The 27818-nt window shown below is 41.4% G+C and overlaps 3 protein-coding genes across 5 annotated transcripts in view; 1 reads left to right on the top strand and 2 right to left on the bottom strand.

Annotated features, from left to right (window-relative positions):
- Window positions 1-12672, top strand: part of LOC114353091 (prominin-like protein) — a 68441-nt gene extending 55769 nt beyond the window's left edge. The window contains exons 17-21 of one of the 3 annotated variants that reach the window (XM_028304915.1): window positions 1167-1217; window positions 6192-6326; window positions 7832-7912; window positions 8527-8586; window positions 10230-10315. In XM_028304915.1, coding sequence (XP_028160716.1) covers window positions 1167-1217; window positions 6192-6326; window positions 7832-7912; window positions 8527-8575 — 316 coding nt within the window. In that variant the 3' untranslated portion in view covers window positions 8576-8586; window positions 10230-10315. Of the gene's footprint in view, window positions 1-1166; window positions 1218-6191; window positions 6327-7831; window positions 7913-8526; window positions 8587-10229 lie in introns of all 3 variants that reach the window. The other 2 variants (XM_028304916.1, XM_028304917.1) reach the window with 2 other exon arrangements.
- A 1635-nt stretch (window positions 12673-14307) lies between these two features.
- LOC114353088 (protein PXR1-like) lies at window positions 14308-16103 on the bottom strand. Its single transcript, XM_028304912.1, is given in 3 exon segments — window positions 14308-14391; window positions 15063-15257; window positions 16005-16103. Coding segments are annotated over 3 exon segments (378 nt in total).
- Window positions 16104-16313: 210 nt separating this feature from the next.
- LOC114353084 (sodium-independent sulfate anion transporter) overlaps window positions 16314-27818 on the bottom strand; it is a 44731-nt gene continuing 33226 nt past the window's right edge. Inside the window, exons 7-14 of the mRNA XM_028304907.1 lie at window positions 24531-24708; window positions 21672-21836; window positions 21083-21270; window positions 20297-20411; window positions 19711-19856; window positions 18681-18845; window positions 17706-17889; window positions 16314-16486 (exon numbers count right to left, since the gene is read on the bottom strand). Coding sequence (XP_028160708.1) covers window positions 16482-16486; window positions 17706-17889; window positions 18681-18845; window positions 19711-19856; window positions 20297-20411; window positions 21083-21270; window positions 21672-21836; window positions 24531-24708 — 1146 coding nt within the window. The 3' untranslated portion in view covers window positions 16314-16481. The remainder of the gene's footprint in view (window positions 16487-17705; window positions 17890-18680; window positions 18846-19710; window positions 19857-20296; window positions 20412-21082; window positions 21271-21671; window positions 21837-24530; window positions 24709-27818) is intronic.

Raw genomic sequence — 27818 nt, 5'->3', positions numbered from 1 at the left:
ATTGGTGTGCTCGGATGACTATCGGCCGGGGCGCGGCGGCCGCGCGCGGCTCTTCGACCTCTTGCACGCTCCTGCGGCCCCCGCCGCCGTCCATTAGCTAATAGCTGTCCTGCCCGTGTCGTACCGTGCTTGTCCGTGTTACTCCCGCTTTGAAACCGTGTTTATGTTGTGATGTAGAAAGTTCTGGAGTATCCCCAATAATATTACTTTTGATTAGTAGAAGTTAGAAGTTCAAATATATTTGACAAGTGACTCAAGTGTCTTGTTTCACAAGAAGCTTCAGAAATTACTTCTTTTTGTTTTCTTTTAATAATTATGTACATTTTTGTCATTAAATTAAATAGATAACTAATTAGTTGTTGTACATCTATGCTTTCAATGTTGTACTTTTAAATCTATGAATAGAGCGTGTTTGTTATGGACGGCGGTAGGCAGGCGGTTTGTTGGTGTCGTGTGCGTAGGTAGATGGCATGCGCTAGCGTCCCGCCCACTGTACTCGAGCCAGTCGCTGTATAGTTCATGTTGTCACTTCCGTTGCTCGCGACTGTACTGTACATACGCCCGTAGCACTTAGTGTCATGTAAATAAGCCCCTTATTGTTCAGTTGTTACTATTCGTTTGTTTTCTTTTGTTCATCATCATCTCTCATCCTATAAATAAATACGATATACATAGCTTATTATGTACTAATTTATTATGTAGTAGTTCTAAGAAAGTCATGATACTTAGCTTATTTGGAGGCAGCAATAGCTATTGGTGTTTTATATCTTTTGAATAGCAATATTTTTCATGATATGATTAACGACAAGAAAGTCAGTATTACTATTTTCTCTTTATAATATTAGTATAGATCTCAGACTGATCCGATCATCATTCTACTGCTAGTCTTTCCAAAGATCTCCATACTTTTTAAATGTTCCCTTTTAAGTAGGTAGATCCAAACCAAAGCATTCGATCACATCGCAAGACATCCCGTGTCTGATTCCTAATCCGTCGTCTCACCTAATCCCACATGACACATTCCCATTATTGCCAAATCCAAATAACCTTAAGCTCTTGGAAAAATGCTGGTTTTGAAAATAATGGGAGCGTGTTTTATCGTGTGGATAGTCCAGCGTCGGCCCGCTCGTGGCGAGGGTTGACTGACCGTCTGTTGTCTGTTGCAGCGAGTATTTGTATGACGCGTACGCAGACCGCGATAACGTACCCCTTGCCAAGTAAGTGCCCCACCCGCCCCCCGCTGCATGCGCTTGTCACTGTGACGTGCCCCCAGCCCCACTGGACTCGATCGGGGGGCTGAGTGCACCTGCATGAAACCTAGTCTCTGCCTTTTCCTTTTTTCTTATTGCGGTTGAGGTTTTTTCTTATAGCATAGGTTTTTTGACAACTTGTAATAGTAGGCGTTTTATTAGAAAACTGATATCGGTACAAGGGTACGGGACAGACGCATGTGTTAAGCGGCATGTTCGTACTAAACCCGGCATGTTTCCGACCGGATTCCCGCATGCAGGACCCGTAGATTTGTTTACTTTCATTTCGTTATTTAAGTTCATTTATTTTGATGTTACTTTGGAGTAGGGCCTAGGCAGGTTTTAGGGCGTGACACCCCCGGGTCGGGACCGTAAAAGTTGCAAACGGTCCGCTGAATTCGTTCAGGAGAAGCGTGGCGTCAGTCGGAGTTAGCTTTTTTAGATAAAAAGTTTGTTCAGTAGATATTTATAAACGCCAACTCGGACGTGACTGTCAATCATATGTCAGTTGTGAAATTCGGCATCGGGGGTGTCACTCGCGAGTGTGTGTTGTCCAAAATCGTGACGGGTCGCTGCGCCGCAGCGGATCGAAGCGCAGCACGCTCGACATCGAGGGCAAGATCGCGGAGTGGCGCGGCCGCAGCGCGCCGTCGGCCCCGCTGGCCTCGCCGCCGGGCGGGGTGGCGGGCGCGGGGGGCGGGTCGCGCACGCTGCTGGTGGCGGAGGGCGCGGAGGTGGTGTGCCAGCTGGTGCCGGCCGCGCTCATCGACGACCTCAAGACGCGCCTCGACGCCAAGGACGAGGACAACGAGTCCGGCATCCACGAGTCCGAGTAGCGGCCGCGGCCACCAGCTTTGGTTACCAGCTTACATCGGTTGCAGGATTTGATGAGGGCTCGATTCATTTTTTAACTAAATTATTTAGGAAACTGCAAATTCAGTTCAGTGTACTCGTTTGCTCTTTATGTAATAAGTTAATAAGACGGAGCTCTGCTACCAAATTTAGACGAATTTAGTTAATTTTTGAAGTAAACTCTCCATAAGGCAAATTTTTATTTGACAGCACAAATGTCATGGACCGACATTTTTAGAAATAGGGTGTACTTATAATTAGTGTTTTCACGTGGAGTCGAGTCCAATATTTGTTTTTAAATTGTTAGAAATGTTCTGCCTCGGCAGCCAAAATTTGTTTTATAGGAATTCGTGAAACGAATAATTTCTTAACATAATTTATTATTAGTCAATGACCTGGTTTTCGAATCGAACAGGTTCTAAACGTAATAAAATATCAAATGAATAGGTTAGGAAAAATTATGAAAAGTTCGCACGCTTCGCGCTTGACCACGTACGTCCGCTCCGTTACTCGACCGCTTGTGCCTCGCCCACAGTTACTCTAGCTGACCATAGTGCAACAGAGCAGTAAGCCGACTCGCAGTAATAGAGAATATTTATACAATCTTAATCCGTATAACTTTTTCTCAAATGCAATACGCAAAGACATTCCGGTTCTTTTTGATCTAAGCGTTTATACGAGCTCTTTTATAAGAGCCATTTCAATGGACATGAGAATTAGCGCCATCCAGCTGGAACTACTGGAAGTTCTCAAACTACATAGTTTTGTTACACTAATCATGAAGGCTCTATTATACGGTCGGCTTATTGATATTTATTTTCAAAGAAGTAATAGTAGTTGAACGGTCAATAAATATACAAACATTATGAATCCGTATACTAACCGCAACGCTCGTACAATATTGATCTCATATTATACAATATACATGTCTATCCATACTGTAGCGTGTACTGGTAAGGTTTTTGAACTGTTTTGAAGGTATTTTGATATGAAGCTGTATATTCGCTAGCTGGACAAGGGCCCGTCCGTTTACATGAGGTCACTTGTCGTGACTGATTTTTGAAATTTTGAAGTCCAAAACGTGCTTTGCGCTATCGAAATAAATACACACGTAGATAGGTTCAGAGTAATAAATTATAATAATAAAGTAATCGAATTGTTTATACATTTACATACTGTATTTTAATGAAATTGACAGTATTTGATGTTGTGGTACAGCGTCATGAATGTCCATTAGCCATTTTTAAATATCCTCATCCAATAACGAATAGGATAGAGAATATTTAATAAATAAATTATTACGTTATATAAAAATGCTTTACATTTAACACTAGAGTACACGCGCGGACTACTATAGTAGACCAGGGTAACATTTTACGCTATAACTTTTTGAAAACTTGCGCCAGAGAGCTGGCATTCCAGGAAAGCCTCGTTTACTAAATTTGTCAGTAAGCCAGTAAAGCTTGGGTCGCTAGAGTCTGCGCACTTTTCTAAAATCGGCCGTCAAAACTGCGGGTCTACTCAAAATCCCGAAATCACTCGACAAAAAAATTATGAAAGACTTGCAAAAAATGGATTTACACCGTGTACCAGGCAGTAGAAAGTCATGAATACTATGATAGATAAAAAACTAATCATATTTTTTCAGTAAATTATTTTTTTGATAACATTGGTCTCAGAGTGCAATTTTGGTCCAAAAAATTTACAACTTTTAAATCTGTTTAAAATGTTTCATTCTTAATAGTTATATAAAGAAACTTTATTTATAAAATAACTATAATAAACACTTTTATCAATTACATAATAATTTTATTCATAAATTGCTTACAAACTGATTTACAGTGATTTTAAATTGGCTTACCAGAGTAGGCCGCGCGTGTATTCATGTAAAAAAAGGGGCGCGTGTACTGCAGTGTTAATCAACTTACTGCATTTACATAAATAGTCTAGGAATAATATTGAATCAGTTTTAAAATAACACCCTGTATATGACTTATTTGGAATTTATGGGGACCTTGAAGTAACGTCATATCGAGATAAATATATCAACTTAAGGTTAATGTGCATTTAAGCAAACTAGGAATCTGAGTAAGTTGCACTGAAGTGAATTGATGTAGTTGTTGTGAATATACTCGTACGTGTTTATTAAGAATTGTATGTCGTTTGTATGTTTTTATCTCTAGGGTATTTGATGTATACCGTCTTTTATATCCATTTATAATATTTCTCTCTAATATTGTATCAATGTATTCCATTAAGTAAGGACATTTTGTCACACGTTTATACCTACATTGTAAGGTAACAATATTAGGGTAAGAATTGCAACACAGATTAGACATTGAAATAAATCTGGATATAGCTCTTAGGTAACAAAATTTGCTGGTATACAAAATTCAATTATACGTCCAGTACACATTTATTAATGTTCTGGGGAATGCACAAAATCTGTGTGGGTAGTGTTAGTAATCGTTAGTCCACTAGCGCCACGGGCCGGCCGCGGCCGCACTCGGTAACCGACACTTGCTTGCTGCGTGAGCACATCTTGTAACACATTTTAGTTCGAGTTAGTATTGATATGATTATACCGGACTGGACTCGATTCCAATGTGGTTTACTATGTATAGAGTAATATTTACAACGTTGTACATTTATAAACTCTAATCCCTTTTCATTGACTAATAAATGGTGTGTTTGATGATCAGCTACAAACATGGAATCGAGACACCGCGCTGAAATACTGACTCGAATTAAATTGTAATTTGATTTTAAATAGATTTAAATTATGTCCGGTATCGAAAGATTATTCAATAACTGGTTCTTTGTTATCTGTCTGATCATGATGTTTGTTTATTTATGTAATTACTTTAATTAGTTACTTAGCTCTAGTAGAAAGGAACAGACAGGGAACAAAGGGTAGGTAAGTATGGTTCCTTGCAAATAAAAAAATGGTATCCGGGGTGTTTAAAATTTTTAAAACATGTTTCCTTAAAATGTATATAATATGTACTTTCCTTTTGAATACTTTTATTTAACATTTGTTGTGTTATTTACAAAAAAAGGTTAAAAATTATAATATCTAAAAACTTAAAAATGTGAGTTAGTAGTATTAAAATCACTAGGACTCGTTTCATAAGACTTCGTATTGCTAGATTCTGTGGCTTTGATTACCTAACGCCTATTTGGATATTCATAAACGACCGCAACTACATTTTACATTACTTTGAGCGATTCCTTTAACTGTTTAAATTCTTGAAACAATTTATATTTTAACAAAAGTTTTATTGTATCGTTTATGGATATTTGTGAAAAAAACGCCGCCTATTAACAAACTGGTATTTCTTCATGGCTTGTGGTGGTGACTGCTTTTCATGTTTTGTTGTTAATTTAAATACAAATGACTCTAATTTTATTTAAAAAAAAAAATGTTGCATTCTCAACATCTTTTGTATCAAATATCGTTTCATTCTTGTGTCCAATGTATCCATACTTTCTTATGTGAATATTTCAATATATTATTCAATATAAATTTAGGGTCATGTATGTGTTGAATATTGTCTGAAATATCCTCGATAAGCTTTTTACAGTCGTGTCAATAATTCATGTACATGTGTTATCGCAACCCTCATAGATAAAGATAACAATTAACACTGTCATTTCTTAATTAATCTCTAAAATATTTAAATAATATTATTTCCCATTTTATTTAGTCTAGCAGATATAAAATATTAGAAATTAGAATACGGCTATTTGACAGATGTATTACTATTATTTTGGTGAATTTAATTAAACACGAGCATGACCATTTTTTTCTGTGATAGGACTGTAGACAGTTTGTCGATTTAAGCTAAGTATTTATTTAAACGGGATTGAAATGGTAGCTTTCGGGGCTCAACAAGAAATAATTACAGTATTTATTGTTGTGGGATTTAATTTATAGTTGTGGCATAACTTCAACAAAATAGGCTTGATAAAAAGAGATGCCTTTCTGTAACCGGGGATAGTTTTCTTTGGGAAAGAGGAAAGAGCACGTTAGCCGCCATTTCTAATCCTGTTTCGTCCCAAGTTATAATAATTGTCTGTAATGCGCAGCGCCTACAAGGCCGAAAAGCGCGGAGGACGCAGCCGGCCCCACGCGGCGGGGGAGGCGCGCGGCGCGGGGGCGGGGCCGGCGCTGGCCACGCCTCTCGACGCACACGCGCGCAGATATAATGATATGGCGCCAAAGTGAGTACACGCTGCACCTTATGCTGACTGCCACGAATGGACAACTACTGTAATGTAACGGTTAGCGTTACCGCTGACCGTTATCTTAGATCTGAATTCTAATTTAATTACTATTATCTACCTAAATAAATATACTTAAATAATAAAATATCTAAATCTACGTAAACTAAACATTCATGAAAGCTGTCTTGTCTAACTACAACGAACCGTCTCACGTGATATTGTCAGGGGGCGCCACCGTTAATACCGGACAACAGGTTCCGATTTTTGCCATGTTGGAAACTATGTAGTTGAACGATGGTGGCGCCTCCCTGTCAATGAGTTTGGTGGGACAGTTCAGTGTAGGTCATCTATATTACAGCAGCATGTCTATGATAGTTGTCGATTCGTGTCAGCCACATAGCATCAATATTTTTACTTTATTCCTTAACGGTGAATGTTTCTTTGCACTAATACCAGTCCCTTTTGTACCCTTTGCACCACCGGCCTGCACCACTGGTGGTGCAAAGGGTATTTTTTAATCCCTTTTGCACCACCAATAGTGCCGCCCTACCATTAACTGTAAAACGATTATCGATAATCATATAATATTAATATTATAAAGAGGAAAGATTTGATTGTTTGTTTGTACTGAATAGGCTCCGAAACTACTGGACAGATTTGACAACATAACATAAAAATTAATAACAACCATTCATACCTACATACAACGAATAATTCCTAAAGTACCAGGGCAACATAATCATAAAGGAGCTATATCAAATTCTTCTTGGTTGACCCGAGAAATAAACATCATGTATCATAAAATAGCTCCTTTATGGTTATGTTGCCCTGGTACTTTATTCGTTGTATGTAGGATGTAGGCCCGGGGTATCGTGGGTCTGAAGTGAAATGTTTAAATAGGCACTTACACACACACAAATTAAAACTTTTAGGTAGGTTTTGGTTTATTTATAACAATTAAATTATTAAGTATTTTACAGTATACTACTAGTTTTACAGTCGATGGTAGCACAGCACTATTTGTTGGTGGTGCAAGAGGGATTTAAAAATACCCTTTGCACCACCAGTGGTGCAGGCCGGTGGTGCAAAGGGTACAAAAGGATACCAGTCTGCTGGCTGATAACAGAACTTGCATTCTGATCATATTCTATCAAAATTCTTCACTAATCACCGAGATTTGACTACTCAATTTAAAAGCAATCTATTTATCTGTGGTAACCCTAACTACAACCCGATCGAGTTAACTGCGTACCTTGCTGGAATGCGACTCTCCCACGCATTTCACCGCATTCTCCCGATCCGTACCAGAGCGTCGATGTGACGTCACGGCAGTCAGGAGCGCAGTTAACCGACCGGCTTGAACTAACAATGTGCAATGACACAATCAGTTTTGTCTTGTGGCACATACGTTTACCAAATCATATGTCAAACTTGTTGGCACCCATGTCTCCAATGTCCACGCTTGCGCCATCGCACGCACGCTGACGGGATGTGTGTTGCAGGCACTGGGAAGAAGGGCCTCCCCGCTACCACGGCCCTACTGAGTACGAGCGACCCCCACCCTACTACTATCCCGGACCAAAGTGAGTACACGCACCATTTTATTCGCTAGACAAGACACCTTTATTCAATACATAGCGAAAAGAAAGATATAATCACAATTTAGGTATTTGTGGAATTTAATTATCAAAATATGTAGTTACTTAATTAATTTTACAGTTTTTGTAGCGATAGGAGATTTAATTTCAAAAAGGCAATCGCTCGCGAATTAGTTTGTACGAAACCTTTTTATTCTGCTGTATTACTAAGACAGTGCGAGGCAACGCTTCTGTTCTTTGATGTCGTCGAGCGAGAGGTAACAGGCCCGTTTGACCATGTCCCGTACGACTAGCCCGTAAAATTTTCGAGTTCGTATCGTTTGCGTATTTGAATCGCCATCAAAAGATTTAGTACGAAAACTACAACAGCGCCCTTGTGAACGTGTCGTAAAGTAAACTTAGTATGAGAAATGGTTGCACGAAACTTATTTTGAGAATCAAAATTGTCACGTTTTATCGTTTAATTCGATGGTTGAGTAGGTATCGAATTTTATCGAATACGCAAACGATTTGTAGACGAAAGTTGTTCATGCTAGAGGTACAGAAATGATATTAAGTCGCGTAGGGTCCTCGATACTAAACACCCTGGGCGTCCACAGCATCCCGAGGGCGCAGCGCCGCCGCTCCACCTACGACTATTATTACTAGCGGCGGACTAGGTACCTGGCAAGTTGTTGCACCTCACGGGTCACCGCTGTTGTCTTAGCACACCGGGGCTTTGTCTATGTTCTCACGAGCGTTGTGGCTACATGCTCAAGTTCATACATTGATCACAGCTCAGTCGCAAACTAAGCGGGAATATCTTTCTCACGGACATTATGCTTATCGTGAATAATGATTAAAGGGGGAAAAAAGTAAATTAAATAATTGATCCCAACTGCTATAAATAATTTAGATTATTTAAATATGTCCAAAATGTTGTATGATGAAAATCATTGAGTCATGTATAGAAGTATAGATTCGTTAGGTTACACACGAAAGGTAAGAAAAACATAATAATGTTAATACAAAGGATTATATTGATATTTATACTGTTCTTTACCTACCATTCCCACCTACCCAAGCTGTAAGAATTCAAGACCTCTGTTCAGATTCCAAGGTTCCGAGACTGGTTCCGTGCTCTAAACAGACGGTCCTGAAGTAACACAGTGCGAGCTCCGAGGCCGAGTTCCGTGACCTGAGGTTCCTGGCCAAGTGTTCCGCGTTCGTTGTCGAGTCCGAGTTCCGCGCCCGAGTTCCGAAGGCCGAGTTCCGAGTCCGAGGTGCCGACTGATTGTGCTTAGTTCCTCTACGGGGCCGAGTTCCAAGTCGAAGTTCTGCGGAACAGTAGCAGAGTCTGAATTTCCAGCTTCAAGTTTCCCGTTGCCAAATCCAAATCCCAGTTATATCGATTTGACACAATAATTTTCACTGCAATTTCGGGACCAGAATATTATAGTAAAAAAACTTCAGTAATATTTCTAAAAAAAACTTTATACTCGATTCTGTTATTGATAGATAATGTAACCTAACGAATCTATTGTTTTAGAATCAAAATATTTTGTAATTTTCCTTTGCTTTTAAAAATTTGACCAGTTTTGGGTGGGCGAGAAGTAATATACCTACATAGATACAGACAGCACATCAGGCGATCAGACTATACATTTTTGTTGCAAAATCACTCCTATTACAAGGGCAAAGAGGCCACAATGCTTGGCTTGATGTGCCGTCTTCTGTATTCAACCCCTGTAAACATAGGTTTGATTTTATGTATAAGAAAATACAATGTAAATTGAAATGTGTTTGCATTATGTATTCGTATCATTTCCATTTATTTATTTTTGTCTTTTGCTTTAAATGTTTTGGGGTCACCTTTTTATAGTTTCACCGTTGTTATTTTTCTATTTTTGCTTTATTTTTGTTTGTAAAATATTGATGACCTTGTTAGCAGCAGATCCAGGTGCTTAAACACCCCAGTTTTCTCTATAGGTCTAATACCCTATTTAATTTGCTGATCAGTTGTTACGTTTTTTTTTATAATTTACAATGTATTATTAGAGGAAAATTGGCGTGTTATAGCATCAAAAATTAGTGGTTAATAAGTTATTAGTATTTGTACTCATTACTTTGTAAAGTTTATATGCGTCGCTTACATTCTAATGGGTCAACTCTCTTTAGTCATTCAAAGCATAGTTCGGAGATTTTACAAAAAAGAAAACGCTATTTATGTGAACCACTCTCACATTGCATATGACTGCGTTGCATTTGGGTAGAACACACGTTCGGTTTATAAAATATTAATATGTGTTTATTTATTTTTCAGTGATAGACAGTAAACTAGCGCTCACGGAACTCGACGAAGACCTCCTGAAGTACTGAGCCCCGCGCCTGCCGCGACGCGTCGTGGACCCAGACAGATGAAACGTGTAACAATATGTAATGTGCAAACTATTGTACGTGTTATATCACAGATATAGTATTTTTCCATAATATTACGAGGCCGTAAGTTGGATGCGTACGCTCCAAACGATTTGTGTCAGAGTGATTACTCAGATATAAAATAGAATATGATACTTACGTAATGTCCTTCTTCTGTCTAGTTATAGTTAATGAAAGTTCAAGACTCGTGTAATTTTGTATGAAAGATACATTTACAAATGTTTCGAATCCACCATTTCAAGCAATTGTAAGTGTCGGGTGCGTAGATCATAGGTCTGATGAATATGTGATGGAATCTTATTCGTATGGTGTATAGGCGTATTCAATATTGTTCACTCAAATGTAGTAGTTCCAATATGTAAATAAGGTAGGTTAAGTAAGCGCAAGAAACAGTCACAGTAACTGCCATATCTCGACTGTCCGATGTTTACGTTAGTTCGGCCCGTCACTCTTACGGCTCAAGTTGTATCGGCGGCGTCGGCTGCGTTGGCTTTAATATTTTTTTCAGAATTTAATACTTTATATTCGTTGGAAGCGGGATACGATCACCGCACAAGTTTCAAAATCTGAGAGATTCGATATTATGTTAGCGTAATTTTAGGTAAATTAGGGTTCTGTCATTTTTCGCGCGCTCTCACTCGACTCTTCCACTTGTACCCCTTGGACTGAGGCGCGTGAAAATTGACGGAGAGTTAGGGCGGGTGTCCACTGCGGCGTCGCGGCGATCGCATTTGTATCGTCGCCGGTGACGCCGCGGATAACACGCTTGTTCGGCTACAATTTCACTATTGTGTGATTTCTTGTATATGAAACGCCAGAAATTTCGGCGTTATTTTACATAAGAAAAAAAGTAGTCATGAGTAAGAATTGAACTGAATTGTAACTGAATAAAATGCTTGTTTCGTGGCGGTAGAGAACGCCACAATAGTGAAATTCGGGTTTTTTAAACGACCTGACCAGTCATTTAAGTTTAGTCCGTGTGCTGCCCACGTGGCCGCCAGGTGGCGCCAGCGGTCAGGTCGCGCCAGTGTGAATGCCGCCTTATGCAACTGTCAAATACTCGAGGCATTCTCCCTTGCGTCGGTTCGTGCTAGTCGAGCCCCGGCCGACTTTACCTTAGCCTAGATAAGTACTAGTTTGTGATTATATCCATTTTATATTGTTGACTTGAATGCGAGGAGTGCAAATTTTGATTTATTTAATTATTATATGTGTCATATTGTAATCGTTAGTTAGGTATATTTTGTACGATGTAATGCCAAATGGAATGCAACAGTGGCGACGCCACGCGGGCGGCAGGAACACTTCCTACTCACTAACCACTTGTGTGCATGGTTACTATTTTCTAAGACATTTATTTACCTATTTCCTTCCTCTCCACGCGTGGGTATAAGAAGTGACTTCCCAAGATAACGGTCGATAGTAGACGCCCTGCTCACAGCTAGATGGCTTGCAAGAAACAATAATACGGCGATTATAGTAACTGTGCATTAACCAAAACATTGATCTCGATTAGTAACAAATTCCAGCATTTATTTTATTTTCCTGCCGGCTGCTAATTTACACCAGGGACGGAAAAGTAGTTGCTTTTCATATAGGAGAGGTTTAAAGTAACCTTTCCTATATGAAAGTAACTAAATTAATGTTAAACGATATAAATGTTAATTCGTCCCCAGTGTCCGGGACCTATTGATCTCTCGGTGGCTTTCGTCTTCCTTCGACACGTTCAGTACAATTCGATAGAAATGTAACACCTTTTGTAGTTGCTTCTCTGTATATCGTAATGTATAACGCTTAATTCAGCGCCTGAGGCATGGGGGGGTTGTAACGTCAACGTCAGACTTCGGATTTATATTAATAATATGTCAATGTCACCCTCATGTGCCGCTTCCATACCTCAAGCTCTGAGAAGCGCTATACATATAATTAGGCTGTCCGTAATTATTTCCATTGGTAGATATCTACAGACTGAGGTCACAAAAACATTATTCAGCTCTTTCACTCATGCGTATCCCAACAAGTGTGCGATGGAGATGGATACAGTAACTTTAATGGTAGTCTCTTGTGGATTGTAATGAGCACTAACAGGGAGATATTCTGATACTTTACACTTCTGCTCACTTTATATTAGCGAACCATTTCTGTACAACTATGAATTTAACCTCTGCTCAATCCGAGATTTATAGTTAATTGTGGTGCTATACTTGCACCTGTTTAGCATTTAGTTTGGTTGTACTGTCGAGCGTTTTGTGCCTGTAGACTGAACTTATCTTTTATTGTGTGTTATAACATAAAAGTTTTCCCGATATAAAACTATGTAAATTGGATGGTAATTTTTAGGAGTAGTTTAATTTTGGCTTGTGTCCTCACAATTTATTATACATGTTGTAAACTAATATAACCGCCCTCTATTTACTTGTAAGCAACTGTTTGTAAAGCGCCATCTATGGTTCTTCTTCATTTCTTACTGTAGCTGGCGCTACATCTGTGCGTATTCGTGTGAAAGCGCCATCTAGATGACGCTACGCGCGACGTTAGTATTTATATTTTCACTCAAGCACGCATAGATGTAGCGCCATCTATGGTTCATTGTAAGAACTAGTTTGTCCCGACTTATTGAACTACCCAGTCCGGACAAACTAGTTCTTACAATGAACCATCGATGGCGCTAAATATGTGCATTGTGCGTGCTTGTGTAAAAGCTCCATCTAGATGACGCTACGCGCGACGTTAATATTTGTATTTTCACTCAAGCACACACAGATATCGCGCCATCTATGGTTCATTGTAAGAACTAGTTTGTTCCGACTCTTACTGAACAACCGAGTCGGGACAAACTAATGCTTAATGAACCCTAGATGGCGCTACACCTGTGCGTGCTCGTGTGAAAACTTCATCTAGATGGCGCTACGCGCGACTTAGTATTTGTATTTTCACTCATGCACGCACAGATGTAGCGCCAACTATGGTTCATTGTAAGAACTAGTTTGTTCTGACTCTTATACTACCGAGAGTTGGGACAAACAAATGCTTATAATGAACCCTAGATGGCGCTACACCTGTGCGTGCTCGTCTGAAAGCGCCATCTAGATGGTGCTACGCGAGACGTTGGTATTCGTATTTTAACTCAAGCTCATGTGAAAGCGCCATCTATGTATTTTCACACGAGCACGCATAGATGTAGCGCCATCTATGGTTCATTATAAGAACTAGTTCGTCCCGTTTCTGGGTAGTTCAGTAAGAAAGAAAGAAGAACCATAGATGGCGCTAAATCTGTCCGCGCTCGTGTGAAAGCGCCATCTATGCATTTTCACACGAGCACGCATAGATTTAGCGCCATCTATGGTTCATTATAAGAACTAGTTCGTCCCGTTTCTGGGTAGTTCAGTGAGAAAGAAAGAAGAACCATAGATGGCGCTTTACAGTTTCTTACAAGTAAATAGAGGGCGCTTTGGTTTACGGTGGTCTCTATCCCCATTTTTACAAAAATGCAATAAAATATAAGTTCAGTGTGGTGGCGCCGCGAGCGTGGAGGCTGCGGCTGCTCGCGCGACGATTGTAAACTAAATACATTTATTATCTCCATGCTGGCGTTTTATTTCCGAGGGTTCCTACGTATTATCGAAAGCCGTTTCATCGAACGAGTAAAATTATTTTTATTAGATTAGTCGTGACTCGTCTTCTTTTCATTTTATATTTCTTCTCTTCGTCTCCTCTTCTCATTTTCTTTTCCTCTTTTTCCCTTCTTACATTTCTCCCCTTATTCTCATTTTTCTCTTCTCATCTCCATTTCGTTACCTAATTTTCTTATTTTCTCTTCTCTTCTACTCTTTCTCTTCATCTCCGTCTCTTCTGCTTCTTCTCATCATCTTTTCTTTTTTTCTTCTTCTCTTCTCTTCCCTTCTTGTCGTCTTCTCTTATTCTTCTTATCTTCTTCCTCTTATTCTCCTTATATTCTTCTTCTATCTTCTCCGCTTCTTCTCTTCGTCTTCTCTTTTTCTCATATCACTCTTCTCATTTTCTTCGTCTTCTCTTCTTCTTGTTCTCTTCTCATCTTATTCTCTTCTTTTCTTGCGGTCTTCTCTTATTCTTCTTATCTTCTTCCTCTTATTTTCCTTATCATATTCTTCTTCCATTTCTCCGCTTCTTCTCTTCGTCTCCTCTTTTTCATTTTCTTCTTCTTCTCTTCTTGTCGTCTTCTCTTATTCTTCTTATCTTCTTCCTCTTATTCTCCTTTCTTCTTCCATCTTCTCCGCTTCTTCTCTTCGTCTCCTCTATTCTTGTTCTCTTCTCATCTTATTCTCTTCTTTTCTTGCGGTCTTCTCTTATTCTTCTTATCTTCTTCCTCTTATTTTCCTTATCATATTCTTCTTCCATTTCTCTGCTTCTTCTCTTCGCCTCCTCTTTTTCTCATATTACTCTTCTCATTTTCTTCTTCTTCTCCTCTTCTTCTTGTTTTCTTCTCATCTTATTATCTTCTTTTCTTGTCGTCTTCTCTTATTCTCCTTAGTATATTCTTCTTCTATCGCTTCTTCTCTTCGTCTCCTCTATTTCTCATATAACGCTTCTCATTTTCTACTTCTTCTCTTCTTTTACTTCTCTTCTTTTCTTGTCGTCTTCTCTTATTCTTCTTATATTCTTCCTCTTATTCTCCTTATCAAATTATTCTTCTATCTTCTCCGCTTCTTCTCTTCGTCTCCTCTTTTTATCATATTACGCTTCTCTTTTTCTTCGTCTTCTCTTTTTCTCTTCTTTTCTTGTCATCTTCTCTTATTCTTCTTATCTTCTTCTATCTTCTCTGCTTCTTCTCTTCGTCTCCTCTTTTTCTCGTATTACTCCTCATTTTCTTCTCTTCTTTTTGTTCTTTTCTCTTCTTTTCTTGTCGTTTTCTCTTATTCTTCTTATTTTCTTCCTCTTATTCTTCTTATCATATTCTTCTATCTTTTCAGCTTCTTTACGTCTCCTCTTTTTCTCATATTTTATTACTCTTCTCATTTTCTTCGTCTTCTCCTCTTCTTGTTCTCTTCTCATCTTTCCTTGTCGTCTTCTCTTATTCTTCTTATATTCTTCCTTTTATTTTCCTTCTAGTATTCTCCGCTTCTTCTCATATTACATTTTTTCTTATTTTCTTCTTTTTCTCTTCTTGTTACCTAATTCTTCTTATCATCTTCTCGTCTTTTTCGACTCTTCATCTTCTGTTCTTTTCCTGTCGTCTTATATTCTCATCTTCTGTTCTTTTCCTGTCGTCTTATTCTTCTCTTTGACTTCTTCTCATCACCTTCTTCATCGTCTCTTCTGCTTCTTCTCATCTTTTTAAATTCTTTTTCTAATATTCTTCTCCGCTTCTCCTTTTGGTTTCCTCTTCTTGTCGTTTTCTCTTATTCTTCTTATCTTCTTCCTCTTATACGCCTTATCACATTCTTCTTCTCTTCTTCTTTTTATCTTCTCATCTTATTACCTTCTTCTTTTCTTCTACTCTCTCTTCTTCATCATCTCTTCTGATTCTTTTTTCTTCTTGTCGTCTTCTCTTATTCTTCTTCTAATCTTCTCCGTTTCTTCTCTTGTTGTCTTCTTCTTCTCGTCTTAATCTATTTTTATTTTCTTTTCTTTATACTTGTCTCATCTTCTATTTTTCTTTTCCTCTTCTTCTTTTCGTTACCTCATCTTCTTTTTTTATTCTACTCTTCTTCTCATCATCTTCTCCCGTCTCTTCTGGTTCTTCTTCTTCTTTTCTTATTCTTCTCTTACCTTTAGACATTCGATGTTTCGAATCATCGATATATCGACCGTTCGATTCGAAGCTTTCGATGTTATGATATTCGATGAAACGATTTTCCTCTACCGAATCCTAATCCACACCCGTGTCCACAACTTGTAGCCCTGCATAACATTTTGTAGCATGCGATGTTTATTTTGAAAAAATTCCTTCACCAGTTGGGGGCTAATCTACCGAAACAAAGGATCAAAACAAGAAAATAATCAACATTTTATTTACTCTTACCATAACTGACTACGCTAGCTAATCTACTTACAACGAGACTAATAAATACATCGCACGTCGTCTATGTACACACTAATAAATACTGTCGTGTCTGGAACTGAGGAGATCTGCAGCGGAGCCTCTGCTCGTCAGCACTTAACCTGCAAACATACAAGTTCTCATTTGAAAATGCCAGGTTAAAAAAGAAAATTACTAGCATGAGGCACATCTTGCCAAACTGTTCCTTAGCCTATATCCTTCAATAGATCACCACAGATACCTATATTATTGAGTGATAGACATGGAGTAGATCTTCGAGGGTCGCAGAAGAATAGGCTAGGACACGTAAGGAGTTCCAGCTGTTACAGTAGCAGAACCTTTACATTACCTTAGCTAGTGCCGCTAGTACGCATCTGCGAGCACATTTGAGGGGAAAGAGGGGCTGAGTGGCGCGTAGTTAAGGGCGTACTGGCGGGTCTATTTAATCAAATAGCGGATCAAAGGAAACTAAATTAAATAATTAAATTCGATTCTAATAGACCCAAATTGTCGCTTGGAGTCAGGAATAGACCGCACTGGCGCAGGAGAGGGATCTAGGGGAGCACGAAGTTCATCTTCATCCTCATTTCAGCCATAGGACGTCCACTACTGAACATAGGCCTCCCCCAATGACTTCCACATCGCACGGTTAGCGGTAGCGGCCTGCATCTAGCGCTTTCCTGCTACCTTAATCAGGTCGTCGGTCCACCTTGTGGGTGGACGTCGACGTTTTCCGGTACGCGGTCTTTATTCCAGAACCTTGCTGCCCCATCGGCCGCACGTAGTTAGTTTTTTTTTTCTGACAGGAGGCAAACGAGCAGACGGATCACCTGATGGTAAGTGATTACCGTCGCCCATAGACACCCGCAGACCCAGGGGCGATACAGGTGCGTTGCCGACCTTTAAGGTGAAGATACGCTCTCCTCTTGAAAGCTTGCAGGTCGTATCCGTCCGGAAACACCGCAGACGACGGTCCATTCCACAGTTTGGTTGTACGGGGCAGGAAGTTTCAAGAGAAACGTACTTTTGTGGACTGCCAACCATCTAAGTCAGTGGTTTTTAACCGTTAAGTCACGAGGGACCATTTTACCAAATTTCTGTCTTGTCAGGGACCACTTTTATTTTCAAATCCTATGAAAGGGGAGGTCGATTACTCGCCCACTGTGCGCCGTTTGCGTTGTGTTGACTCGACTCATCACGTCACTTGTTTATTACGTCTTCGTGGACCACTTGGAATGCCTCCAGGGACCACCGGTGGTCCGCGGACCACCGGTTAAGAACCACTGATCTAAGTGATGGGGGTGGAAGTACTTGAAGTAAAAGTGCAGTTATTTCACGCACCTGTGAGCGCGGGTCGGGCGGCGCGCGCCTGCAGCAGCAGCCGGTCGAGGTCGTCGCGGCGCGCCACGTGCAGGAAGCTGCGCGGCCGCACGCCGCGGAACACGCCCGCGATGGACGGCTTCACGTTGTAGAAGATGATCGTCTGCCCGCGCGCGTGGAAGTCCTCGATCAGCGACTTGATGCCCTGCCGAACACGATCAGTCAGTTTAAGGGTTAATACCTAACTAACAGCTAACTAATAGCTAACTAGCTAACGCATAATTTGTGTCCAACGTCTCTGCAACACCACATCAGACGACATTTAATGTTGAAAAAAATAGCACCTATTACCACGCCATAAGGCTCGGTTTTCACCAAGGCGGAGCAGAACGAAGAAGAGAAGTAAAAAATGTAATGAAATCTGGTTATACAAAACACTTCTCTGCTCCGCTCCGCTCTGCACTGATGGAAACGGGAACCGGGCCTAAGATGAGACAGTGTAAAGCTCTTGAAGTCTGTATCTAACGTGTCTTGCAATTGAGTATACAAATTATGTATCCGTGCTGCGAGTGGACAATCCACTGTTTCTTCAGTAGAAAAGTAGGTACACGACTAGGATATAATATCCTTTGTCCCGGGTGCCAAGTATGGTAATCGCCACGGGTGCCAACCCATGCTACGCCGCCACTGCCCCCGTCTGCTCTCAAAGAAAACCTTTTTCAAGATGAAAAGGGCCCCGTTGATCCTGAAGTGCCCGGGGCCCCTAGTAGGTCAAAGAAAGAAGTAAGAAAGAAAGAAAGAAAGTATTTATTTGATGCGAGTATTAAAAGCGTTACAAATAAATAACAACTTAAACACTAAAAACAGAGTACACGCACCAAAATGGCATCTGCTCAGTATAAGCCGTGACGGCAGAGAGCACGTCACGACCACTGGTATTCTGCGGATGCCAGTTCAGCAGAAGGGCGCAGGGACGGCCCTGTGCGTACGGCGTACCTTGGCGGCGGTGAAGTCGGCGGCCTGCACGTGCGTGGCGTCGAGCACGAGCGGCAGCGGCTCGCGCTCGGCCGCCTTGCGCAGCGCGCGCCGCACGAACTCCGCCGACGGGAAGGCCAGCGCGCGGTCCACCGTCGCCACCAGGTGCTCCACGCCGTCGCGCGACTGCACAAATACCAAACACATGTCAAATCAAATCAATTATATTTTGACCACTAATGGCACTTTTTAAAAAAAAGGTAGGGTAGGTACTAGGTATCAGTCTTGAATAGTAATGGCCGAGCGTGGACCGATCGATAAAAAGCAGCACGCACAGGACAGATGCAGCGCCATCTGTGGTTCATTGTATGAATAAGTTTTCACTTGTAAATTCTTTTAATGTCTGCTATGGCATATGGTCTATTTGCATCTTAACTTCCATTTGCGATTACCTATAAATGGCTAAGCAGATACATAATTTAAGGTCCCATTATTTGTATTGTATTGCTGTTGGTTATCCGAATAAAATAAAAAAAAAAAAAATTTAGATTGTCCCGACTCTCGGTAGTTCAGTAATAAAGGATGAACCATACCATAACCAGTTGTTTATAAATAAATAGAGGGCGCTAAATTGGTTTACAACAGAACTATAATACTTACAAATAAAGCAGCTTGATGGCCAGATGATTTGACTTTTTTTTCTTTGTAACTAGTGCTATCCAGTAATTTTTAACTATCAATTTAGGTAACTATCAAGGCTCAAAGACATCGGTAGGAAATGGTATTTGAAGGAAGACGCTAGGAGGAAGATAGGTCTTCCTCACACATCCTGCAGACTACAGTCTGACATTTCTACCTGTAGTTTTGTACCTGGTTACAAGATTCTGCCAAAAAATAAAGCCTTCCAAGTAGCATTCTGGGACTATTCCCACCTCTCTTGACCGCCAATAAAAACCCAACCAGTGAAGGTCAAGTTTTTGCAACGAAATTAATTAATCAGAAGAACATAGGAGGATTTCGATGTCGACTTTCGTTCGAAGTTAGATCTTACCACAGCGCGCGTGACTTTGACGGAAGGTCTCGCGGAAGCATAGAGCAGGAACATGAGGTTGACGGCGATGCCGATGACGATGCCCAGCTCCAGCCGCGTCAGCAGGCACGCGCCGAACGTCACCACCGCCGGGATTATGTCCAGCTCTGAAACGGGAAACAATACGTTGTTAGCCATTTTTCTTGCATCACTCACTAAGCTTTTCTTCGATTGCAAGGTATCTTGGATACTTCTACACTATAGTCTGGTCTGTGAGCACGTAGAATTTTGTCCAATGACCCCAAGCTACCCATCCTTATCGCTCGCGCGTAATTATGTTGCTGTCGCGCTCGCACACTCACTGCGGGCGCCCGTTGCACAATCGCGACAGCAATATAATTACGCGCGAGCGATAAGGATGGGTAGCTTGGGGTCATTGGACAAAATTCTACGTGCTCACAGACCGGGCTTTACAATATCTACTGATAATGAGCAGATTTCATGACTTGATCAGACTGGCACACACAATTCGCTGCGAGCTCATTAAGCCCGTAACCATGATCTAAGAAAACTACTTATAAGGATTTAAATATAGTTTGGTCCTTACTTTTCGTTCTCCAAATGGGCTTGAAAACGTGAAGCTCCATCATGAAGACGACGGCCGCGATGATCACGGCCGCCAGCGACGCCTTCGGAATGTAGTAGAAGTACGGCGTGAAGTACTGGAAATTAAAAAAGTATCTTTATAAAATCTGCAAGTTGCGACTGCGAGTAATCATAACTATGAACTCCTTTTGCTTCTGTTTGTTTGGAACACTATTAAAAGTTTAGGCTGAGTTGCATCATTTTACTTTAACTTTTAAACAAACGTCAAAATCTCTCAATCTATACAAAAAGTACCGCTTATTGTTATTGTTCCGGTTAAAATAAGGTGGTGCAACTCAGGCTTACTTAGTTTTACGGAGGTGTTATTAAGGTCGGACGCTGGACGCAAGACGCGCGGCAGCAGGCAGCGATAGCGCAGCACGAGTGCGCCGGGGTGGAGCTTACTGGCGGTGGTAGCGCCGCCGGACGCAGGATGTACTATCGCGGTCACTGACGAACCACCACCCTTAGTGCTTAGACAAGCTGTACACGTGGTTTCTTCTTCTTCTCAGTCGGTACACTTTTGTCAAGAGTGGTCGTGGTCATCGTGAATCACGATTCAGAGTGATGTTCCTCGTAATACGGCGCCATTCCTCGTACACGTGGTTTATTCCACTTTAATCACCTAGGTGATCTTATCCATGGGTGATCAAAAGACACCAAAGTATCACCTGGGTGATTACATCCAGGTGATCAAAGTGGAGTAGACCGCACACGTAGGGGTGGGCTGGTAGTGTTTGTTTAGTACCTGCAGCGACAGCAGCACGAGCGCGCCGGTGTAGAGCCCGCCGGCGGTGGAGGCGACGCCGGACGCGTGGTTGACGGCGCCGCGGGACAGCGCGCCCGACACCGGCATGGAGTCCACCAGCGCCGACGCGATGTTGCACACGCCCAGCGCCAGCATCTCCTGCGTCGCGTCTACGTACTTGCCCTCCGCTGGAAAACAAACAACAATTCTTGTCCATTTCTGCTACTGAATACTTAGTTCGTTAACCGCCTATGGCTATAATATATGACATCACTAAAATGCATGACACACGATGCCAATTTTTCTAAACAATTAAGAAAGGATCAGAAGATTAGGGAGTTTAGGAAAATCATCATCATTTCAGCCATAAGACGTCCACTACTGAACATAGGCCGCTCCCAATGGCCGGTTGATGGTGGCCTGCCATCCAGCGCCTTCCCGCTATCTTTATGAAATCTATGAGATAAGTTTGGGAAGATCGGGATAAAAAAAGGTTAAATCACGAGCACGTACATTATTGACCCCTCTAATCGTAGAGAAAATATAAAAGTCAAGCAGTTGAAAGATTCAAATAACAACTCATACTCACAGAAGACCTTAGCCAGCGCGATGTTCTCGAGGATGGAGAGCAGCGGCACGACGAAGATGGCGGAGCCGAGCGTGGACGCCATCTCCGCGAACGTGTAGGTGTGGTTGCCCACCGTCGCCGAGAACGGCGGCGCCGACAGCTGCGGCAGCCCCGGCTTCACGTCGCCTGGAAATGACAATTATTCGGAATAGGGATGTTTCCTGGGTCAAAAAGCAAGAGTTTTAATTAGTCCGTCAGTTAACTTATCAAAAAATACTCTACACGTATTTTTCACTTTTTCAAACTAATGAAAATTGAAAGAGATAAAGCGCGCCAAAGTTCATAAGAAGAGGCCCGTGACGTCAATGCGTGCATAAAATTGCCGCACGTTGTGACGTCGTGCGGAACTTCAACGCACCATAACTATGTAATTATTTGTTAGATTGACATATAAAAATATGTGTCCAATATTTTTTGATATTAAACATGACGGACTAAAAAAATTTTTTTAGGATACTAGCCTATTGACAACATTTACTATTCTCAAGACCAGGTTGGATTTTGTTTTAATGAAGTGATCAAGTCATTGCTCATTGTCATTACGTAGGATAAACGTAAAAATGTGAGAGTTGAAGAATCCGTTTTAGGGATATTTTACAGGTTATAAATGTCCAAATGGTTTTCATTTCAGTGCGTGTGCCTAGTTTCAATATAGCGCATAACATTTTATGAGTTGCTGAGTTTCAAAGTAACTAGTACCTATACTAGAGCTGTGTTCACCAGCACTAGAAGGATATACTATGAAGCTATCTCACCAGTGAGCAAGAAGAGCACCTGACACACCTGTTTATCAAAGTAATGGTAGAGCTGAGTCCAGCACCACACAATATGGAAAGGTTCAGAGACATTACGCTCTTGCTCTATCAAGCGGCAAGTGAAACCTCACCAGTGAGCACAGAAGGCGCCAGGCACAGTGTATCAAAGTAGTATGGTGGATCTTATACTAGTACTTCAGCTAATTTTCGCACTACTCTACGAGAATGAAGACAGTCAAAATCTCACCAGTGAGCACAAAAGGCGCCAGGAACNGGAACCCTAAAAACGGGTCTTTGATTCTTAAAGATCGCGATGTCAGGATTCAGAATATTCAAAACAATCATAAATGCAGTAAGTGGTACTTACTGCGTTTATAAATTGTGCGGCAGTATGGTAGAGCTTACTATATCAGCTACATTTCGCACTACTCAACGAGAATTAAGGCAATTAAAATCTCACCAGTGAGCACAAAAGGCGCCTGGTTCTGCGTATCAAAGTAGTATGGTAGAGCTTACTACATCAGCTACTTTTCGAACTACTCAACAAGAATTAAGACAATGAGGGCTATCGTTTTTATACTTAACAGTTGGCACCCCTTTTGACATTGACAGGACCTTACTCTACAGTGGCGCCATTTTGATGAGTGCAAATGCGATAGTCCTCCTACCACTTTAGCGCTCACAAGTTGGCGCCACTGTCTTCGCTACTAGCAAGTGACAGGACCTTACTCTACAGTGGCGCCATCCTGATGAGTGCAAATGCGATAGTCCTTCTACCACTTTGGCGCTCACAAGTTGGCGCCACTGTCTTCGCTACTAGCAAGTGACAGGACCTTACTCTACAGTGGCGCCAACTGGTGAGCGCTAAAACGATAGCCCTCATTGATTTGAAATACGAGAATTAAGACAATTGAAACTCACCCGTGAGCACGAAAGGCGCTTGGCTCTGCGTATCGAAGTAGTATAGTAGAACTTACTACATCAGCTACTTTTCGCACTACTCTACGAGAATTTAAACAATTGAACCTCACCAGTGAGCACAAAAGGCGCCTGGCTCTACCTAGTTACATATCAAAATAGTGTGGTAGAGCTGAGTACATCAGCACCACACAACCTGGAAAGGTTCTAAGACCTTACGCTCTTAGTTTATGATGCTGAAGGCAATTGAAATCTCACCCGTGAGCACGAAAGGCGCCTGGCTCTGCGTATTAAAGTAGTATGGTGGATCTTACTATCAGCTACTTTTCGCACTACTCTACGAGAATTAAGACAATTAGGGCTATCGTTTTTATACTTAACTGTTGGCACCCCTGGCGATTGACAGGACCTTACTCTACAGTGGCGCCATTTTGATGAGTGCAAATGCGATAGTCCTCGTACCACTTTAGCGTTCACCAGTTGGTGCCACTGTCTTCGCTACTAGCAAGTGACAGGACCTTACTCTACAGTGGCGCCAACTGGTGAGCGCTAAAACGATAGCCCTCATTGATTTGAAATACGAGAATTAAGACAATTAAAACCTCACCAATGAGCACGAAAGGCGCTTGGCTCTGCGTATCGAAGTAGTACAGTAGAACTTACTACATCAGCTACTTTTCGCACTACCTACCAGTGGCGGCGTAGCATGGGTTGGCACCCGGGGCGATCGACCCCCCCCCCCGTCATAAGTCCCAAGGCACCCCCTACCCCCCAGGATTTGGGTCAGGATTTTGGGGTTACCTACCGATTCGAAGATTGAAAGACAATCGCACCCCACGTATTATGAGATAGACCGCAGATTTGTCATGCATATGCGCTAATCAGTATTAATTTGCGCGACTTGTGTCACCCCCTGANAGGATTTTGGGGTTACCTACCGATTCGAAGATTGAAAGACAATCGCACCCCACGTATTATGAGATAGACCGCAGATTTGTCATGCATATGCGCTAATCAGTATTAATTTGCGCGACTTGTGTCACCCCCTGAGGCTTGGCACCCGGGGCGGACCGCCCCCACCGCCCCCCCCTTACGCCGCTAGTGCAACCTACTCCACGAGAATGAAGACAATTGATTTGAAACTTACCCGTGAGCACGAAAGGCGCCTGGTTCTGCGTGTCGAAGTAGTACGCGAGCGCCGCGCACGCGAGCACCACGAGGATGTTGCGCGTGGTGGACAGGAACCACAGCGCCTGCGCGGCGGCGGCGCGCGCGCGGCTGGGCGCCGCCGACCCCGACCCGCTCACGTTGATGTCCTTCACTTTCTGCGGGATTGTGATGGACGATTCAAAATGTGTTTTAGTAACCTAGAAGTTTTTAGTTAAAATTTAAAGCACAAATAAAATGAAGAACAAATCGGAAAATACAGTTACGCCCGTATTCACATAACGTTTGTGAGGTCTCACAGTGCGCGTGAACGCACAGGGTGACACCCGAACCAATCACAGACCTCTATTCAACGCTGTGCGTTTGATTTGCTGCTTCACTTAAGCAAGCATCGTTTGTAAATAGGTACGGGCGTTAGAGTAGGTAGTACCTATAGGTAAGCACTCGTGCTTTTAAAATACTACGGAACCGCGTAGGGTTTGAAATAATATGTCAAAATTTTAGACTATTCTGAACCAGTGCCCAAAATTTAAGAACCCTATATTAGATAGATTGTTGAGCTTTTTAGTTCATCAAGGATTTTCATGCATGGCTCCTAGATTCTGATCTCAAAGACCAAATAGTCAGTCAATTATTTGGTTTCAAACTAAGTCGTTATAAAATAAATTCGTCGTAAATAGTAAAGTATGTAACTAGGATGTAGGTAAGCATGAATGATAAGGGTAGATACTAGAGATGAAACGGATAGTGGTTTGGCCGGATACCGGATACCGGATATCCGGCGAGCTGCTAGGCCGGATAGCCGGATATCCGGCGGCCGGATAGTTGGCCCATTGTCTCGTTTTATGTAGTGACGAGTTTAGCGCCGGACAGGTGCTTTGAACGCGATCAGTGGTTCTAGTAGACTAAACAAGTCACACTTTTCGAAAATCAAATCGTCCGTCAGATTTTGCCACTTGTCTAGGGGGCAGATCAATTCGGGCGATTTCGGTTTCCATCGTGTAGGCCAGTAGAATTAGATTTTAAATCGGAAATAATTCCTACAAAAGATTTTATTGCTTTAATGGCTTCATTGGTTGCCCATTAAGTCTCTCCTAGGTTTCGACTCCGACGGAGTTGTGCTTAAGTGGTGGGGGCCCCCGAAAAGGGCGTTTTTTCGATTTTCCGGTTATACCGCGTAAAGAACTTACCCTATCGAAAAGTGATCTTTATGATGGTTGAAGGGCATTTAATCCTGCATTGAATAAGACCATTTTTATATGTTTCGGACAAACCGTTCTCGTGCTTATCTTCGACAAAGTAGAAAATGTACATAATTATAATTAATGACCCTCCAATAGCTCGTCGCCCGCATGCTCCCAAGCCTTGTAAAGGGCCCCCTTAACCAGCGTATCCCTGTCAAGGCTTGCGAGTTGGATTCGCCTATCCTTGTTCGTCCCAGCCGATCCTTAACTACGGTTGCTGCACCTATTTCTTGCACTCTCCTGAACGACTCTGTGTTATCTACTATGGCTGCCCCTCTTCCTTGCACCCTCCTGCACGACTGCATTGCTTAGCCGTATGCCTGGTCCAAGGTTCAACGCCACAAAATCGAAGTCGAAAACTTAGGAGAGTCTTAATGGGCAACCAATGAAGCCATTAAAGCAATAAAGTCTTTTGTAGGAATTATTTCCGATTTGATTAATTTTTGTGTTTAATTCTACTGGCCTATGAGTGTGTGGTTGAATAGGGAAAATTAAATTAGTTTACTTGCTGCGTAATCTGACTGAACTGCATCATTTCATCAGACCATCAGTGAAAAAAAGATCGCCTATTTTAATTGGCTTTAATTCGAAATTAACAGATATTTATTTATTTAGTATTCTTCATTAGAGTCCAGAAAAAGAAAATGAATAAGTTCTTTGATAGGCCTTAATATGGCTTTTTTGTAACTTTTTGAACTTTAAATAAAAGCCGTCATTATTATAAGCCTTTTTATTGATATTTACATCAAAAGATTAATGTATTTCATTTTATTAAAGGAAATTGTCATTGTTTTTTAATATCCGGTATCCGGCCGGATAGTGAGTTACTATCCGGTATCCGGCCGGATAGTAAAATTAGGCCGGATATCCGGCCTACCGGATAGTTACCGGATATCCGTTTCATCTCTAGTAGATACCAACTCGCGTCAATTACTATGACAATTGTATCACCTGCCGCAAATTGCGGCACTAACGGCACGTTTTGATTGCATTACACGGCGCTGCACAGCGCTGACTGAAATTACAGTGCGATGCAATCGCTCGTATTAGGGCTGCCACATGCTGATTATTTTTCAATCTTTTTCACGCAACCTTGAAGAATTTCTATAGCAAATTCCGGTTAAGTCTGTATGGAATAAACTTTTGCTATCTCTCATCTCATTTCGAATAACGTTGACTGTAAATAATCATAATACACAAACAACTTCGGTGAAATGTTTTACTTCAAAGGTTTTCGTCACAGTTTTAGTATTTCATTTGATTTCGACAGCCCTGCACGTAAGAGACATAATGAGCTGCTAGTGGCGGATGCAGTAACATCTGTAGATATAATCTAAACGCACGGAATGCAACAATAGCGCAGCTCTAGGTGGCCAAAGGTTTAATGGAAAAATATACGGCTGATTAATGATGTCACTAAGCAAAGGCCTTGCTCGTGTAATACCTAGAACATGTATGCTATGGATGACTTTATTCTTAGTAGCAGTGGCGGATTTACAGTTTCGCCGCCCGTAGGCTAGGATGGGGTTGGATCTTTATTTAACTTTTATCTTCTGAAATCGAGTAAGCGTCATCTGAAATCTGCCGCCCCTAGGAGTGCATTACCGCAGCAAAATTTTTATAAATGTTGTGCTTTAGAGAGTCGAGAGTATAGCAGATAATTAGTCCATCGTGAGCAGAAATTTGTCCACTAATAGCAAAATTCGTTCAAATTATAGTTTTAAAGTTATTAGGAAAAAACAGATTTTGCTGGGGTAATGTTTGAAACATTACCCCAGCAAAATTTTTTTTTGAAAGTCGTTATATCCCGGAACCAAATACATGGATAGATAGCTTTTGTTGCGTAGTAATTTGTCCACGAATAGCAAAATTTGTTCGTGTTCCGGTTCTCAAGTTATTCAGAATTTTGCTGGGGTAATGTTTTGTGATGTCCCAGATCTCGTAAATGGCTCAACGCAGAAGTTTGAAAAAAATACCAATGATAGACCTTGATATGTCCAAATTAGTTCAAGCATTAGTCATTG

This window comes from Ostrinia furnacalis, unplaced genomic scaffold (genome assembly GCF_004193835.3).
Source record: "Ostrinia furnacalis isolate ACB-3 unplaced genomic scaffold, ASM419383v2 OfSCF1605, whole genome shotgun sequence".
Classification (NCBI taxonomy): Eukaryota; Metazoa; Arthropoda; class Insecta; order Lepidoptera; family Crambidae; genus Ostrinia; species Ostrinia furnacalis.
Note: the sequence above shows the minus strand (reverse complement) of the source record. Positions and strands in the feature narration are given on the sequence as shown.